Raw genomic sequence first — 13,527 nt, 5'->3', positions numbered from 1 at the left:
ACGTAAAACACAAAACTAAACACAAAAAAATATTCATTTTATAAAATTTTATTTTTATTTATATTTTCTATCTATATATATATACATCATTATATATATTTTATTAATATTTTTTATATATCACTTTATTTAATAATAAAGGATATTCATCATGACTAAGAAATGTTTGGTGAAGAAAAGAAAAGAAAGAGAAACAAGTATCATCACCACCAACCGGAACATGGAGGGGGGGGGGGGGGGCTTCCTTTGTAACCGTCCCTCTCTTCTCTCCTGCTGTGGTTTTCAGGACTGGTACGAAGGCGGCACGCCGGCGGTGTTCTGGGTATCGGGGTTCTTCTTCACCCAGGCCTTCCTCACCGGCAGCCAGCAGAACTACGCCCGGAAACACACGGTGCCCATCGACCTGCTCGGCTTCGACTTCGAGGTCATGTACGAGATGCAGTACAAGCTGCCTCCAGCGGACGGTAGGACACTCGCGGGGTTAATGAGACGAGAGAGGGAAGGACAGTGTTACGAGAAGCTTTACGGTCGAAGAGCCGGCGTGCGTGACGGTCACCGGGTTATGGGAGGTTTACACTCGCCACTCCTCTTGTCCATCTGAATTGTCTCCATTTGTGTGTGTGTGTGACATCCAGGTGTGTACATTCGAGGTCTGTTTCTGGACGGCGCCCGCTGGGACAGGAAGGCCAAACTTCTTGCCGAGTCCTACCCCAAAGTGCTGCACGACCCCATGCCGGTGGTGAGTGACGGCACAAACGGCGCACGCCGACACGGAGCTCGACACGCTTTCTGAAAGCCGGCTGACGAGAGTGACGGAGAACGGCGCCGATCAAGTTTTACGTCTTTTTAATTTGTTTTATTTCCCCTCCGTTCTCTCTTCTTCACAATGCTTTCAGTGATTAGGAATAATGCACAAACTTGTTTTATTACATTTTTTTAATATTCATACATTTCAGGGCAAATTATTAACGGAATCAGTTTTTTTTCGACGAGCTAAATGTAATTAAAAATGTGCTTACTGTATATGTGTGTGTGTGTGGGAGGTGGGGGGGGATCATAACACAGTCTGGCTTTGAAATGCAAATCTTCACAGAAGCGCTGCTTATGTAACCACATGAGTTCTGTTCTGGCTGCAGCTCAACAAACTGTTTTTGTTTTGGTTGAAGATGTTTTCTCTGAGCAGTTTAGACTCCTGAATCGCCGACGGGGACTTTTCCTTGAGAATGGAGTTATTGTTCCACGAGTCAAAGTCCCCGGAGTTTCACATTTTTAAGTTAATGTTTGGACCCAGATTAGTTCCCACCGGGTTTCACGAGCCGCCCTTTGGACCCAGATTACAATCCGATCTCTTTTGCTCCTTTGAACCCATTTGAGAGTTTTATTTTCCCTCTCGTCGAATGTTCTGGACGACCGGGCCCGTTTGCTGAAGCGGCGTTCCTCACCGTTCCTCTCCCTCCCGGCAGATGTGGCTGAAGCCTCTCAGACGCCAGGACGTCCCCCAGAGGATGTGCTACGTGGCGCCCGTCTACAAGACCGGCGAGCGGCGTGGCACCCTGTCCACCACCGGCCACTCCACCAACTACGTCATCGCCATGACGCTCAACTCCAACGTGCCCGCCGAACACTGGATCAAGCGAGGGGTGGCGCTGCTCTGCCAGCTCAGCTCCTAGGCGCTGTATGTCTCACACACACACACACACTGAAGTGTCCGTCTCTCTCGCTCTCTCTCGCTCTCTCTCTGCACCGGAGAAATTAAAAAAGTTGTTAAAATCTCAACACAAACGCCATTTGAGCTTTATTTCGTTGAGCGTACGATGGTGGAGGGGACCATGCGGTACAGAAATGGTCCTCAACCTTTAAGTTATGTACCCCCTGTGAAATATTTGTTTTCAGGCAAGGACCCCCAGACCAGTGCAAAGCATGTTGGGTTGAAAAAAAGATGCAATATGCTGCATTTTGCAAACAATATATACAATTCAGTTTATAAACTTACACTTATCTTTTATTGAATATTTTAAAAAGGCTTTTTTTATTTTTATGGATGCTCATTTTAAATATATAAATAAAACAAGTTTCACGGACCCCATAGAGGGCCTTCACGGACCCCCAGGGGTACACAGACCCCCATTTGAGAACCCCTGCTGTACAGTGTGTGGGTGAATGTCTGATGGTCTTATTTCGTTATTTTAATTGGAGTTTCAGATCAATGTTTCCCGGAGGGAGCGGCCACTACTGGCTCCTTTTCAGAGGAAGACATATAAAACCACTCTGATGGTCCACTGGAGCATTCTTCATTTACAGATGTATTTGCATTTTTTTAGGTTTTATGAATCTTGGACAAAGTACCGACTACTTTGAAAATACTCAGAAGTATCTGGTTACGAATGTTTTTAAAGCTTTGGCAAATATCAATTTCAATATGCTCAAAAGGTAATACAAGTAACGGAGACACGGCTTCTTTCGGATTGAAACCTTTTCCGGAGGACATTTAGAATTTTTCCCTTTCTGATCATTTAATAAGAAGTTTTTTTAATGTCAAAGAGAATAAATACCTTTAGGGGGACGATTCCAGTAAAATAGCTTTTGTTGGGATTTGTGTTGAATCTATTTAGATTATTACTGGACTGCCACAGTAATGCCCCGCAACATTCCAGCAGCCAGATTAACGATAATCATATAACACTAATACCGATAACTGAGCTTAAGCTCGACTGCTGATGGCAGAAATGCTCCGCCGCAGATTACAGAACTACATTAGTGTTATTTAGTTTCTCAATGTACTAAAGTTCACCGAGCCGTTTGCCGAACCGGCTGATCTGGGAACAGACGCTGAAGCAGGAGGAAGAGTTCCCGGTAGAGTTCCCGCTAACTCGTGTTACATCACGCCAAAAACATCAGAGATCAGTTCAGGGTTTATTTTCTGGCAAACAGCAATAATGCATCGTGAATCCAGAGAATCAAACCAACGTACAAGAAAGAAAAAATAAAGACAATCATCGACCTTCATTTTACAGACAGTATTTTTTCCAATAAACAGCGATAAGAACTTTTGGGGCGTGGCGTCACGAGCTCATCGCTCGCTGGACGATGCGGTTTTGGGATTTTAACAACACAAGAAATACAGAAGCTCAAAGAAGAAGCTCACAAAAAGCCTCTTAAGAAATACAAAAGAATAGTGTAGGAAAAATACCAGATAAATATCAAATAGCCACGTGTCAAATGACCCGTCGTGGTGTCGGAACAGAATGAAAGTAAATTCAGAGCCTTTCTAACGTCAGATTAAATAATGAAAATGCCTGTTAAATGATAGAAAGGGAAGAAAAAAGAAAAAGAAAAGCTCCGTCGCACGACACCCCAAAGGATTCCTTGTGATCTTCACGCTGTCCATTTAAAAAAATAAAAAATAACAAAGGCTGCTCATAGTTTAACTTTGCAGCACAGAGAAGGAAACCAGCCGTACGGTGACCACGCCGTCCGCACCGCCTCCCCTCATGCTTCATGCGTGACGGACGGACTTCCACGTGACGGACGGGGATCTGCAGCCGGTGGAGACGTAAGATGATGTCACACAGTGACAGGATAAATGAAGCCGCGCACACACACACACACACACACACACACACACACACACACACACACACACACACACACACACACACACACACACACACACACACACACACACACACACACACACACACACACACACACACACACACACACACACACTTCGCTCGAGCCGCTGACAGCTAGGCTATCTGGCTTATTAGCAGGTGAGCCACATGGGACAGCCAATGGAATGTGAGAGGGGCGAAGGGGGAGGAGTCAAGCACCAGCCACTGAAAATCTGTACCGGGGCCACTTTTTGGCAGTCGGCAGAGTGTCGATAATGTACACGCCCTCGTCTCGAAATATAACGATAATCGATGTCCTCCGGCTTTAGAACTCGGGTGGACGAGAGCGGGGAACGCCGTCGCACAGCAAACCGCTCCGAAGGAAGATTGTCATTCATTGACACTTTCAAAATCTCTATATATATATATTTTTTAAAGCAGCAACCAAATTGATTTTTTGTTTGTTTTGCTGCTCGCTCGACTTACTGAAGCTACGACCTTCGAGTATTTACAGTGAATCATCGTAATAAAATAAAAAAACCTGCATGAGTGTGACCTCACACATACCTCGTGCAGGGTGGTCCGATGTGAATAGGCACCTGTTTGGAAGTCAAGGAGGCACTCTATGTCAACCTAGGAGAACAATAACACGTCTCTACTTCCTGTCAACGCACACGTTAAGAAGCTGCTGATTCGTACAAAAGAAAAGACGCAAAGTCGCGGCCTCGCGACCCGATCCATGGCTCCGGATTGTCAAACTGTAAAAAAAAACACAAAAGGCTTTTTTGTCACCGCTAGGAACCGCAAGGGGGTTAATAATCCCCTCGGATTAGACAATAAAACAACTCTTGATGTTATCAAATGAAAAAAAAAGAAATTGCAGCAAAAAGAAAGGGAAACGGCGGAAAGTCAAGAGAACACTTTTCTGTTTGGACACTGGAAGCGGTCGGTGCATTTTGAAGGCGGAGCTAAAAAAGGGCTCCGTCCGGGTGCAGCTGGCTTCAGCGAGCGCTCCGCCGGATGGACGAGGCGTGGGCGGCGGGGCGCGGCACGGGATGACGGGTACGAGATGAGCGGCGGGGGATAGCCGACGGCACGCTAACAACAGGTGATGATGATGATCATGATGATGATGCATAGGCGGTGAGCTGCCGGGCCGTGACAGGAAACACAATTCCCCCCCCCTCCCCCCGAGGCGCGATCCGCGAAACTGAGACCCGCGCCGCATGCGAGACCGGGCGGCTAGCGAAGGCCGAGAAGGACCGCTGGTGATGCAACCAGCCCCCCCCCCCCTCCGTCACCCCCCCCCCTCCTCTTCTTGACTAAAAGCCAAAGTTGATAATGATGCGGTCCTCGAAGATGGCGATGAGCAGCATGATGGCGAACCCGGTCAGCATGCCCATGTTCTGCAGAACAAAGTGTCCCAGCTGGCAGCGCTTGTGCTCCTCACTGTCGCCGTGGAGCATCTCTGGCAGCTGTGGAAGAGAAGAGGTGTTCGGACGGTCATGGAAAACCTGGGAAAAGTCATGGAACTTTATACTGATTAATTCCAGGCCTGGAACCCTGAGTTGGGATCACAGACCGACCGGGGGGGTGGGGGGGGGGTCGAACCTACCATGTCCACCAGAGCCACGTAGAGGAACATGCCGGCCGTGATGGCAAAGATCCAGCTGGTGAGGTTGTGCGTGTACTGGCCCACGGCGGTGCCGATGGCCATGCCGAAGTACGCCATGAGGGCGGACAGCATGTTGTAGTAGATGGCCTGCTTCACCGACATCCCGGCCTTCAGCAGCACCGCAAAGTCGCCTGTCGCACACAAACACCGGTCAGAGGGAGAGGGCGCCACGTCGACGAAGACATCGAATATCGCCACGGAGACGAAACGGTTCAACGTAACTGGAAATGCAAAGTCACCCCCCCCCCCCACCCCATCGGTAAATATATATATATTTTTTTCATTTGAATTTTCTCTCTATCTCCCTCTCTCTCTCTTCCTCCCTTTCTCCTTCCCTCTCTCTTCCTTCCTCTCTCTCTCTCTCCTTCCCTCTCTTCCTCCCTCTCTTCCTCCCTTTCTCTCCCTCGAAGAAGAGGAAATACGTCCCTTAACTCCCTCCTGATGCTCTTATGATTTCACATGCATGCCGTGGCCCCGCTGGCCTCTTCCATCATCGGCCGAAAGCCGAAAGAGGCCTCAAGTCTCAGCGTAAACGCCCCGGATTTGAAGAAAGAGGGAGAGATGAACACAGAGAGAGGGGGGGGGGGGGCGGCCTACATTTCCTGCACCGTGTAACAAGCGGCCTCTCTTCCGAGCTAATTACCCTCAATAAATATATTACCGCCCTGCTCTCATCCATCAATCAAACCCAGAGCAAGGAGAGTGGAGGCCGGGGGGGGGGGAATTAAGACACAGTCCACGCCCGCCTCTCTTCAATGGACTCGTTTTATTTTTTTTCTTCCCGCCTCCCTGGTTACGATCCATCTGACAGTCAGACACGCCTGCCGCCACCTCATCTACTGCAATTAACACACCCATCACTGCCAATTAGCGTCACTCTGGGTGGTTAAAGAACCCTCACACTCATCATCTCTGCCATCCAGCTGCCGGGCGGGGGTGGGGCTTTTGTGTCGAGGAGCCGTGAGGTGTACTTCAGAACGTCAAACTGCTGGGTTGGGGGGTGGGGGGGGGTGTTGAGGGGCGGTGCGCCGAATCATCATGAACTGCGAAGGGACGCGAGAGAGAGAAAGAGAGAGAGGGAGAGACTAATCTCGCAAACCTCCGGGTGCCACTCGAGACGGACGCACTCGACCATCTGGAAACTCCAAACGGAGACAAAAAAAATAGCTTGAAAACGTCGGACCAGAATCAAAGCTCCTCTGCGTGATCCTCGCGGGCCTCGTGGCCGCCGCCCACTGCACATTCCTCTTTGGCAGTTAAAAAAACACACCGCGGACTTGTAAGCAGGCGGTTTGCGGCGTTAGTGAAACCCGAATGCGTTTCACCCCCCCCCCCCTCCCCTCCTCTTCCTCACGCCGATGCTTTGAACAAGCGAGCGGAAGAGTGACGGCTATCGACCCCGCCGGGTTTTTAACGAAGTTCCGAGGGCCCGGAGGATCAGAGTTCCCAAGCAAAGTAAACTCCGCTCACCGAGTTCGTGAGGCAATTCGTGGCAGAAGACCGCCACCGACGTGCTGATGCCCCCCGTCAGGTTTGCGCTGAAGGCCGCGCCTGTGGAGACGAGAGGTCAAGAAGATGAGGAACGGTCACGCTTCATGTGAAGCTCGCGGTGACGGGCGGAGCGCGAGGCCCCGGGACCTTCCAGAGCCTCCTCGACGCCCCGGAACTAAACCCCCGGCAACCGGCGCTCCTCACCTATCGCCAGGCCGTCGCTGAAGTTATGCATGCCGTCGCCCATGATGACCATCCAGGCGATGCTGGCGATGCCGGCGTCCTTCATCTCCTGGTCGGAATGGCAGTTCTCGCTGTGGGCGTGGCCGTGATGCTTGGCCTCGCCCCCGGTCTCCTCGCCGCGCGGCGGCGCCAGCGGCGTCTTGTTGGTGGGCGAGTCGGGCGGCCGCAGCTCCGAGAGCTGCGTGTCGTTGTGACCGTTGTCGCAGGAGACGGCGGTGCCGTCGGCGTCTGGGGGGGAGGAGGAGGAGGCGTCACGGCTAACGGGAGACAAAGCCCCGCCCCCCCCCCCCCCCCCCCCCCGCGAAGAAGCTGGCAAACGGCCGAACTCTTCTCTTACCTTCGCCGAGCGGCTTCAGGTGCAGCCACTCCGCATCCGAGCGCCGGTTCAGCTTGTGGTCGGACAACTTCCTGCCGATCTTGCCCTCCTCGTTGGCCTTCTTCCTGCCCTGCGAGCGGCAGAGACGCGTCACGCCACGCTCGTTACCCGTGGCGCCCCGGCCTCCCCCCCGCCCGCGGTCGCTTCTCTTACCCGGTGGTCTCTGTAGTGCTTGAACATGCCGATGCAGTGTTCGATGATGAAGAGGAAGTAGATGCCGGTCAGCGCCGTCAGGCCCTTCCACACCCCGTCGAACTTTGTGATCAGATCCACTTCCTCGGTCGCCCCGTGCGCGCCGTGGTCGTGCGGCTCTTGAGACTGTGGTCGAGGAGAGGAAGAGGGAAGGATGGGAATTTGTCAGCACTTAAGATTTCATTCATTCGAGTCACGCGGATCCGATCCCTGAAGACTGGTACCGGGACAAGAACGGAGGGCGGGTTGATGATCAGTGAAGAACAGGTGCACTCGGGTCGGAGGAAAAGAGTGGGAACACCAGAACACGACTATGAGGGGCCGTGAGGGACATTATTCAGAATACCCTCTCACACACACAACTGAAATGCTCTCACACACACTAGTGAAATGCTCTCACACACACACACAAGTGAAATGCTCTCACACACACTTGTGAAATGCTCTCACACACACTAGTGAAATGCTCTCACACACACTAGTGAAATGCTCTCACACACACACTAGTGAAATGCTCTCATACACACTACTGAAATGCTCTCACACACACTACTGAAAAACTATATGCTCACACACACAACTGAAAATCTCTCACACATACATGATATGAAAAGCTCTCATACACACATATAAAAATTTCACTTGAAACGGAAGGCATTTCACTTGCAACGGAAGGTGCAGTGTTGCCAGGTCATGTTTTCCAGCGCATTGGGCAACTTTTGAAGTGTTGCCGCGGGTTGAATTTTGTGTCCGCTGGTTCAGGTAGACCTATTTTGCATGCAAATTACATGAATATCTTTCAATAAAAATCCATATTTTAAATGAAATAATTTATTTATACCCAAATCCTACCATAAACTGCTTTTAATGCTGGCATACTAAACATTTGGTGTTACTTTGTAGATATTACAATACATTTGGCAATGATAGCAATGCTGTTGGACTTTAAAAGCAGTGTATATGGTTTGCACGGCATATTTTGAGTTCTGATATTGGGCTGGTTTATTGGCCATTGGGCTGGTTTTGTCACACAGACCTGGCAACCCTGGGAAGGTGTTTCAGTTGAATCGGAAGGTGATCAAGGATGGCAGATCAACAATGTGCTCAACAGCCCTTAAGCAACGGCGTTACTAAACAACATATTGGCCTCAGCGGAGACAATCAGAACACTGTCTAATGCCTCAACTGTTCGGCAGCAGCCGGTGTTACACCCCTACTGGTTTTCAAACCTACTGGTTTCCCTGCGCGTGCGTTGTGTTCTCTTCACATCTGCAGCGGGGCTCTGTCTCGCTCACCAGATTCGTCACACATTCACAAACATATTGCTGGAGATCTTCACGCCACCGTTCATATCCATTTCGGCGATTACGATTGTACAAGTGAGCAGTGCATCACAGCCACGTAGGAATAAATACATTTTCGAAAAAATAAAAATGAAAAGATCGCCCAACCTGGTTTCGATCTCTTTCACGCAAAAGGAGTCTGCACTCAAAGACACGCAGTCTGTGCGCTGCGCCACTAGATATTAGTTTCAGCTCATGTAATTTATATATTGATCCATTAAGTCGAAGGGATCTGAAACAACTGGTTACCTTGAGCGGATATGTACACTTTGAAACATGTTTAGCGATGCTTGTTCGCAACATAAGAAATGTGACTTATCGCCGAAATGGATATGAACGGTGGCTTGAAGATCTCCAGCAATATGTTTGTGAATGTGTGACGAATCTGGTGAGCGAGACAGAGCCCCGCTGCAGATGTTAAGAGAACACAACGCACGCGTAGGGAAACCAGTAGGTTTGAAAACCAGTAGGCGTGTAACACCGGCTGCTGCCGAACAGTTGAGGCATTCGACAGTGTTCTGATTGTCTCCGCTGAGGCCAATATGTTGTTTAGTAACGCCGTTGCTTAAGGGCTGTTGAGCACATTGTTGATCTGCCATCCTTGATCACCTTCCGTTTCAACTGAAACACCTTCCCAGGGTTGCCAGGTCTGTGTGACAAAACCAGCCCAATGGCCAATAAAACCAGCCCAATATCAGAACTCAAAATATGCCCGTGCCAAACCATATACACTGCTTTTAAAGTCCAACAGCATTGCTATCATTGCCAAATGTATTGTAATATCTACAAAGTAACACCAAATGTTTAGTATGCCAGCATTAAAAGCAGTTTATGGTAGGATTTGGGTATAAATAAATTATTTCATTTAAAATATGGATATTTATTGAAAGATATTCATGTAATTTGCATGCAAAATAGGTCTACCTGAACCAGCGGACACAAAATTCAACCCGCGGCAACACTTCAAAAGTTGCCCAATGCCGCTGGAAAATCATGGACCTGGCAACACTGCACCTTCCGTTCAAGTGAAATGCCTTCCGTTTCAAGTGAAATTTTTATATGTGTGTATGAGAGCTTTTCATATCATGTGTGTGTGTGAGAGATTTTCACTAGTATGTGTGAGAGATTTTCAGTTGTGTGTGTGAGCATATAGTTTTTCAGTAGTGTGCGTGAGAGCATTTCACTAGTGTGTGTGAGAGCATTTCAGTAGTGTGTGTGAGAGCATTTCACAAGTGTGTGTGAGAGCATTTCACTAGTGTGTGTGAGAGCATTTCAGTAGTGTGTGTGAGAGCATTTCACCAGTGTGTGTGTGTGAGAGCATTTCAGTAGTGTGTGTGAGAGCATTTCAGTTGTGTGTGTGAGAGGGTATTCTGAATAATGTCCCTCACGGCCCCTCATACACGACCGCCCATCAGGAGAGTAGGACTCCGAAAGGAAGAAAAGTCTGACGGTGAATGTTCAGGAACATTATTTTGCTCTGACGGACGGGAAACGGACTCAGAGTGGAAGAGAGGACCACATGTCAGATGGTAAGTTCATAAAAGATGAATAAAGTCTCTCCCACATGGAGGGTAGAAAAGTTAACGACATGTTGGGTTCATCGGGGATTCGATTAAACGTTTGCACGTTCGTCATATAGAACATGCGATGATTATATTAACCGAACTACAAATTCAAGATAAAAAGGACATCGAAAAATGGAGAAGGCAATAAAACATAAACTAAATATTTTCACGATTTAAGATTTTCTCTGGCGCTTTCTGAATACCACCCCGGGTTGTGTTAGTCGTGCTTCACGTAGTGAAAGAGATGCGGCGGCGGCGTACTCACGTGAGGCAGCAGATGGAGGAGGGCGTCGCCGGTGAGCGTGCCCACCGCCAGCGCCACCAGGAAGGTGAGCAGGAACTTGAAGTAGGACTGCTTGAGGATGGGCACGAGGACCACGCCCAGCAGAGACAGCAGGCTGATGATGGAGATGGACACGAAGCCCCACAGCCACACCCAGCCTGGAGGAGGAGGCGAGGACAAGTTACCCCACGGCGAGGACAAAGTCACCCCACGGCGAGGGGTCACGAGCCCCACGGCGAGGACAAGTTACCCCACGGCGAGGGGTCGCGAGCCCCACGGCTCATTGGCCTCATCCAAATACCTGCTGGCTATCGGGAACTCTCCTTCAGAGGGTCAGTTCAAACCCTCTGAAGGAGAGTTCCCTTGTTTCAAACCCTCTGAAGGAGAGTTCCCTTGTTTCAAACCCTCTGAAGGAGAGTTCCCTTGTTTCAAACCCTCTGACGGATAGTTCCCTTGTTTTAAAACCTCTGAAGGATAGTTCCCTTGTTTCAAACCGTCTGAAGGATAGTTCCCTTGTTTCAAACCGTCTGAAGGATAGTTCCCTTGTTTCAAACCCTCTGAAGGAGAGTGTCCTTGTTTCAAACCCTCTGAAGGAGAGTGTCCTTGTTTCAAACCCTCTGAAGGATAGTTCCCTTGTTTCAAACCCTCTGACGGATAGTTCCCTTGTTTCAAACCCTCTGAAGGATAGTTCCCTTGTTTCAAACCCTCTGAAGGATAGTTCCCTTGTTTTAAAACCTCTGAAGGATAGTTCCCTTGTTTCAAACCATCTGAAGGATAGTTCCCTTGTTTTAAAACCTCTGAAGGATAGTTCCCTTGTTTCAAACCCTCTGAAGGATAGTTCCCTTGTTTCAAACCCTCTGAAGGAGAGTTCCCTCGTTTCAAACCCTCTGAAGGAGAGTTCCCTCGTTTCAAACCCTCTGAAGGATAGTTCCCTCGTTTTAAACCCTCTGAAGGATAGTTCCCTTTTTTAAACCCTCTGAAGGATAGTTCCCTTGTTTCAAACCCTCTGAAGGAGAGTTCCCTCGTTTCAAACCCTCTGAAGGATAGTTCCCTCGTTTCAAACCCTCTGAAGGATAGTTCCCTCGTTTTAAACCCTCTGAAGGATAGTTCCCTTTTTTTAAACCCTCAGAAGGATAGTTCCCTTGTTTCAAACCCTCTGAAGGATAGTTCCCTTTTTTAAACCCTCTGAAGGATAGTTCCCTTGTTTCAAACCCTCTGAAGGAGAGTTCCCTCGTTTCAAACCCTCTGAAGGATAGTTCCCTTGTTTCAAACCCTCTGAAGGATAGTTCCCTTGTTTCAAACCCTCTGAAGGAGAGTTCCCTCGTTTCAAACCCTCTGAAGGATAGTTCCCTTGTTTCAAACTCTCTGAAGGATAGTTCCCTTGTTTCAAACCCTCTGAAGGATAGTTCCCTCGTTTCAAACCCTTGCGTCCTTGTTGATGTGACATTTGAGCAGAGCTCGACTCGCCTCGTGTTTCACACGAAGCCGCACGGCGTGAAGCGGACGAGGGGGGAAAGTCAGAAAGGTACGCCATCATTTAAGATGTCAGCCGAGGACAACAGCGCGAGGCGAGGCGGAGCGACACAAAGCGCTGCGACGCTTTAGTCACGGAGGACGAAATGTTTAATGTCGTGTGAAATCCAACGTCACATCAAAGCCGCGGCGGCGTTGGTTTATAGGACGGCAGCCCGGTGAGCAACGTGACGCACATCTCACACAACAAACTGCACCTTCAGACGCTAATCCTGCCCCGCCGGCTGGTTATTTCGGATTAGACAATGAAACTTAATTGCTCGGTTTGTCAAGGTCAAAGGGTTTGACCCTGGGAAATATGGAACCGTCACTTGTGCCCAGATCCATTTTGTCAACACAGTACACACTAGGGGTCGTCAAATCCGATCGGTGATGACACAGGAGCCACAAACAACCACTCCTACGAGCCTCCTGCGACTTTTAGAGAATCGTTCGTACATTTTAAGAGTAACCGTCACTCCATTCTCGCGTCAGCGCTCCGATTAACAATGTTTAATTCATTTTTAAACTGCAGCTTTACTGTATGTTGTTATTGATATGCAATGAACCGCATGGACCCGTCCTGTGATGATCCAACTGTAATAACGGGCCAATAAGGCTCCTTCGCATGGAGTTATTGAATAGTAGACTACTCAAGCCCCCCCCCCCCCGCCCGGCCTTAAACTATTGAGCCCTGAGATGGCTTGATCCATCTAAACAAAAAGTACCAAAGCCGACATCTAGCCAGAGGCGAATAAATGAGTCACAACAGTCGGATCACGCTGGCAGACACACTTCCCGTCCTCGTTTAATGGGCCCCAGGTGGTGTCGCTTGTGAAGAAATGATCTGAAACATGTCTTGTGCCTGACAGAGTGCTCTTAAGAGAGACGGAATCAAGCTGTTACTGTCCCAGCTTTAGGATTAAAAAAACATTTAAACAAAAAAAAAGACAGAAAATCTGCCGGCACTGGGTGTTTTGATGACGGCGCTCATCGCTCCAAAATCTCCCACGAGGAGCTCACACCGATCGGAAGCGTAAACACGAGTTTTGTTCCCGCTCGTTATACAAAGTCTGCAGATCATCTCGAGTAACCTGCTCGTGTTTTCACGACATCGCTGTCGAGTTTTTCAAGTTAATTTTTATTTTGGGTGCACCGCGTAAAGTTCCACTATGTTGGAGAGAAGGCGGACATCTCTACGGCCGATCTGGCAAACACTCGACACAAAAAAAG

General features: G+C 48.9%; 2 protein-coding genes across 7 annotated transcripts in view; one reads left to right on the top strand and one right to left on the bottom strand.

Moving 5' to 3' along the window:
- Positions 1-4,058, top strand: part of dnah7 (dynein, axonemal, heavy chain 7) — an 84,972-nt gene extending 80,914 nt beyond the window's left edge. The window contains exons 64-66 of the mRNA XM_056427965.1: positions 287-464; positions 636-739; positions 1,464-4,058. Of these exons, the coding sequence (XP_056283940.1) occupies positions 287-464; positions 636-739; positions 1,464-1,670 (489 nt within the window). The 3' untranslated portion in view covers positions 1,671-4,058. The remainder of the gene's footprint in view (positions 1-286; positions 465-635; positions 740-1,463) is intronic.
- An 878-nt stretch (positions 4,059-4,936) lies between these two features.
- The window catches only part of slc39a10 (solute carrier family 39 member 10), a 29,550-nt gene continuing 20,959 nt past the window's right edge, over positions 4,937-13,527 (bottom strand). For all 6 annotated transcript variants that reach the window (XM_056433137.1, XM_056433147.1, XM_056433153.1 and 3 more), the window contains 7 exons: positions 10,765-10,940; positions 7,553-7,717; positions 7,361-7,469; positions 6,985-7,251; positions 6,760-6,840; positions 5,230-5,420; positions 4,937-5,089 (listed from right to left, as the gene is read on the bottom strand). In XM_056433137.1, the coding sequence (XP_056289112.1) occupies positions 4,937-5,089; positions 5,230-5,420; positions 6,760-6,840; positions 6,985-7,251; positions 7,361-7,469; positions 7,553-7,717; positions 10,765-10,940 (1,142 nt within the window). The remainder of the gene's footprint in view (positions 5,090-5,229; positions 5,421-6,759; positions 6,841-6,984; positions 7,252-7,360; positions 7,470-7,552; positions 7,718-10,764; positions 10,941-13,527) is intronic.

This window comes from Pseudoliparis swirei, chromosome 2 (assembly GCF_029220125.1).
Source record: "Pseudoliparis swirei isolate HS2019 ecotype Mariana Trench chromosome 2, NWPU_hadal_v1, whole genome shotgun sequence".
Lineage (NCBI taxonomy): Eukaryota > Metazoa > Chordata > Actinopteri > Perciformes > Liparidae > Pseudoliparis > Pseudoliparis swirei.
This window is presented reverse-complemented; position numbering and strand designations above follow the sequence as displayed.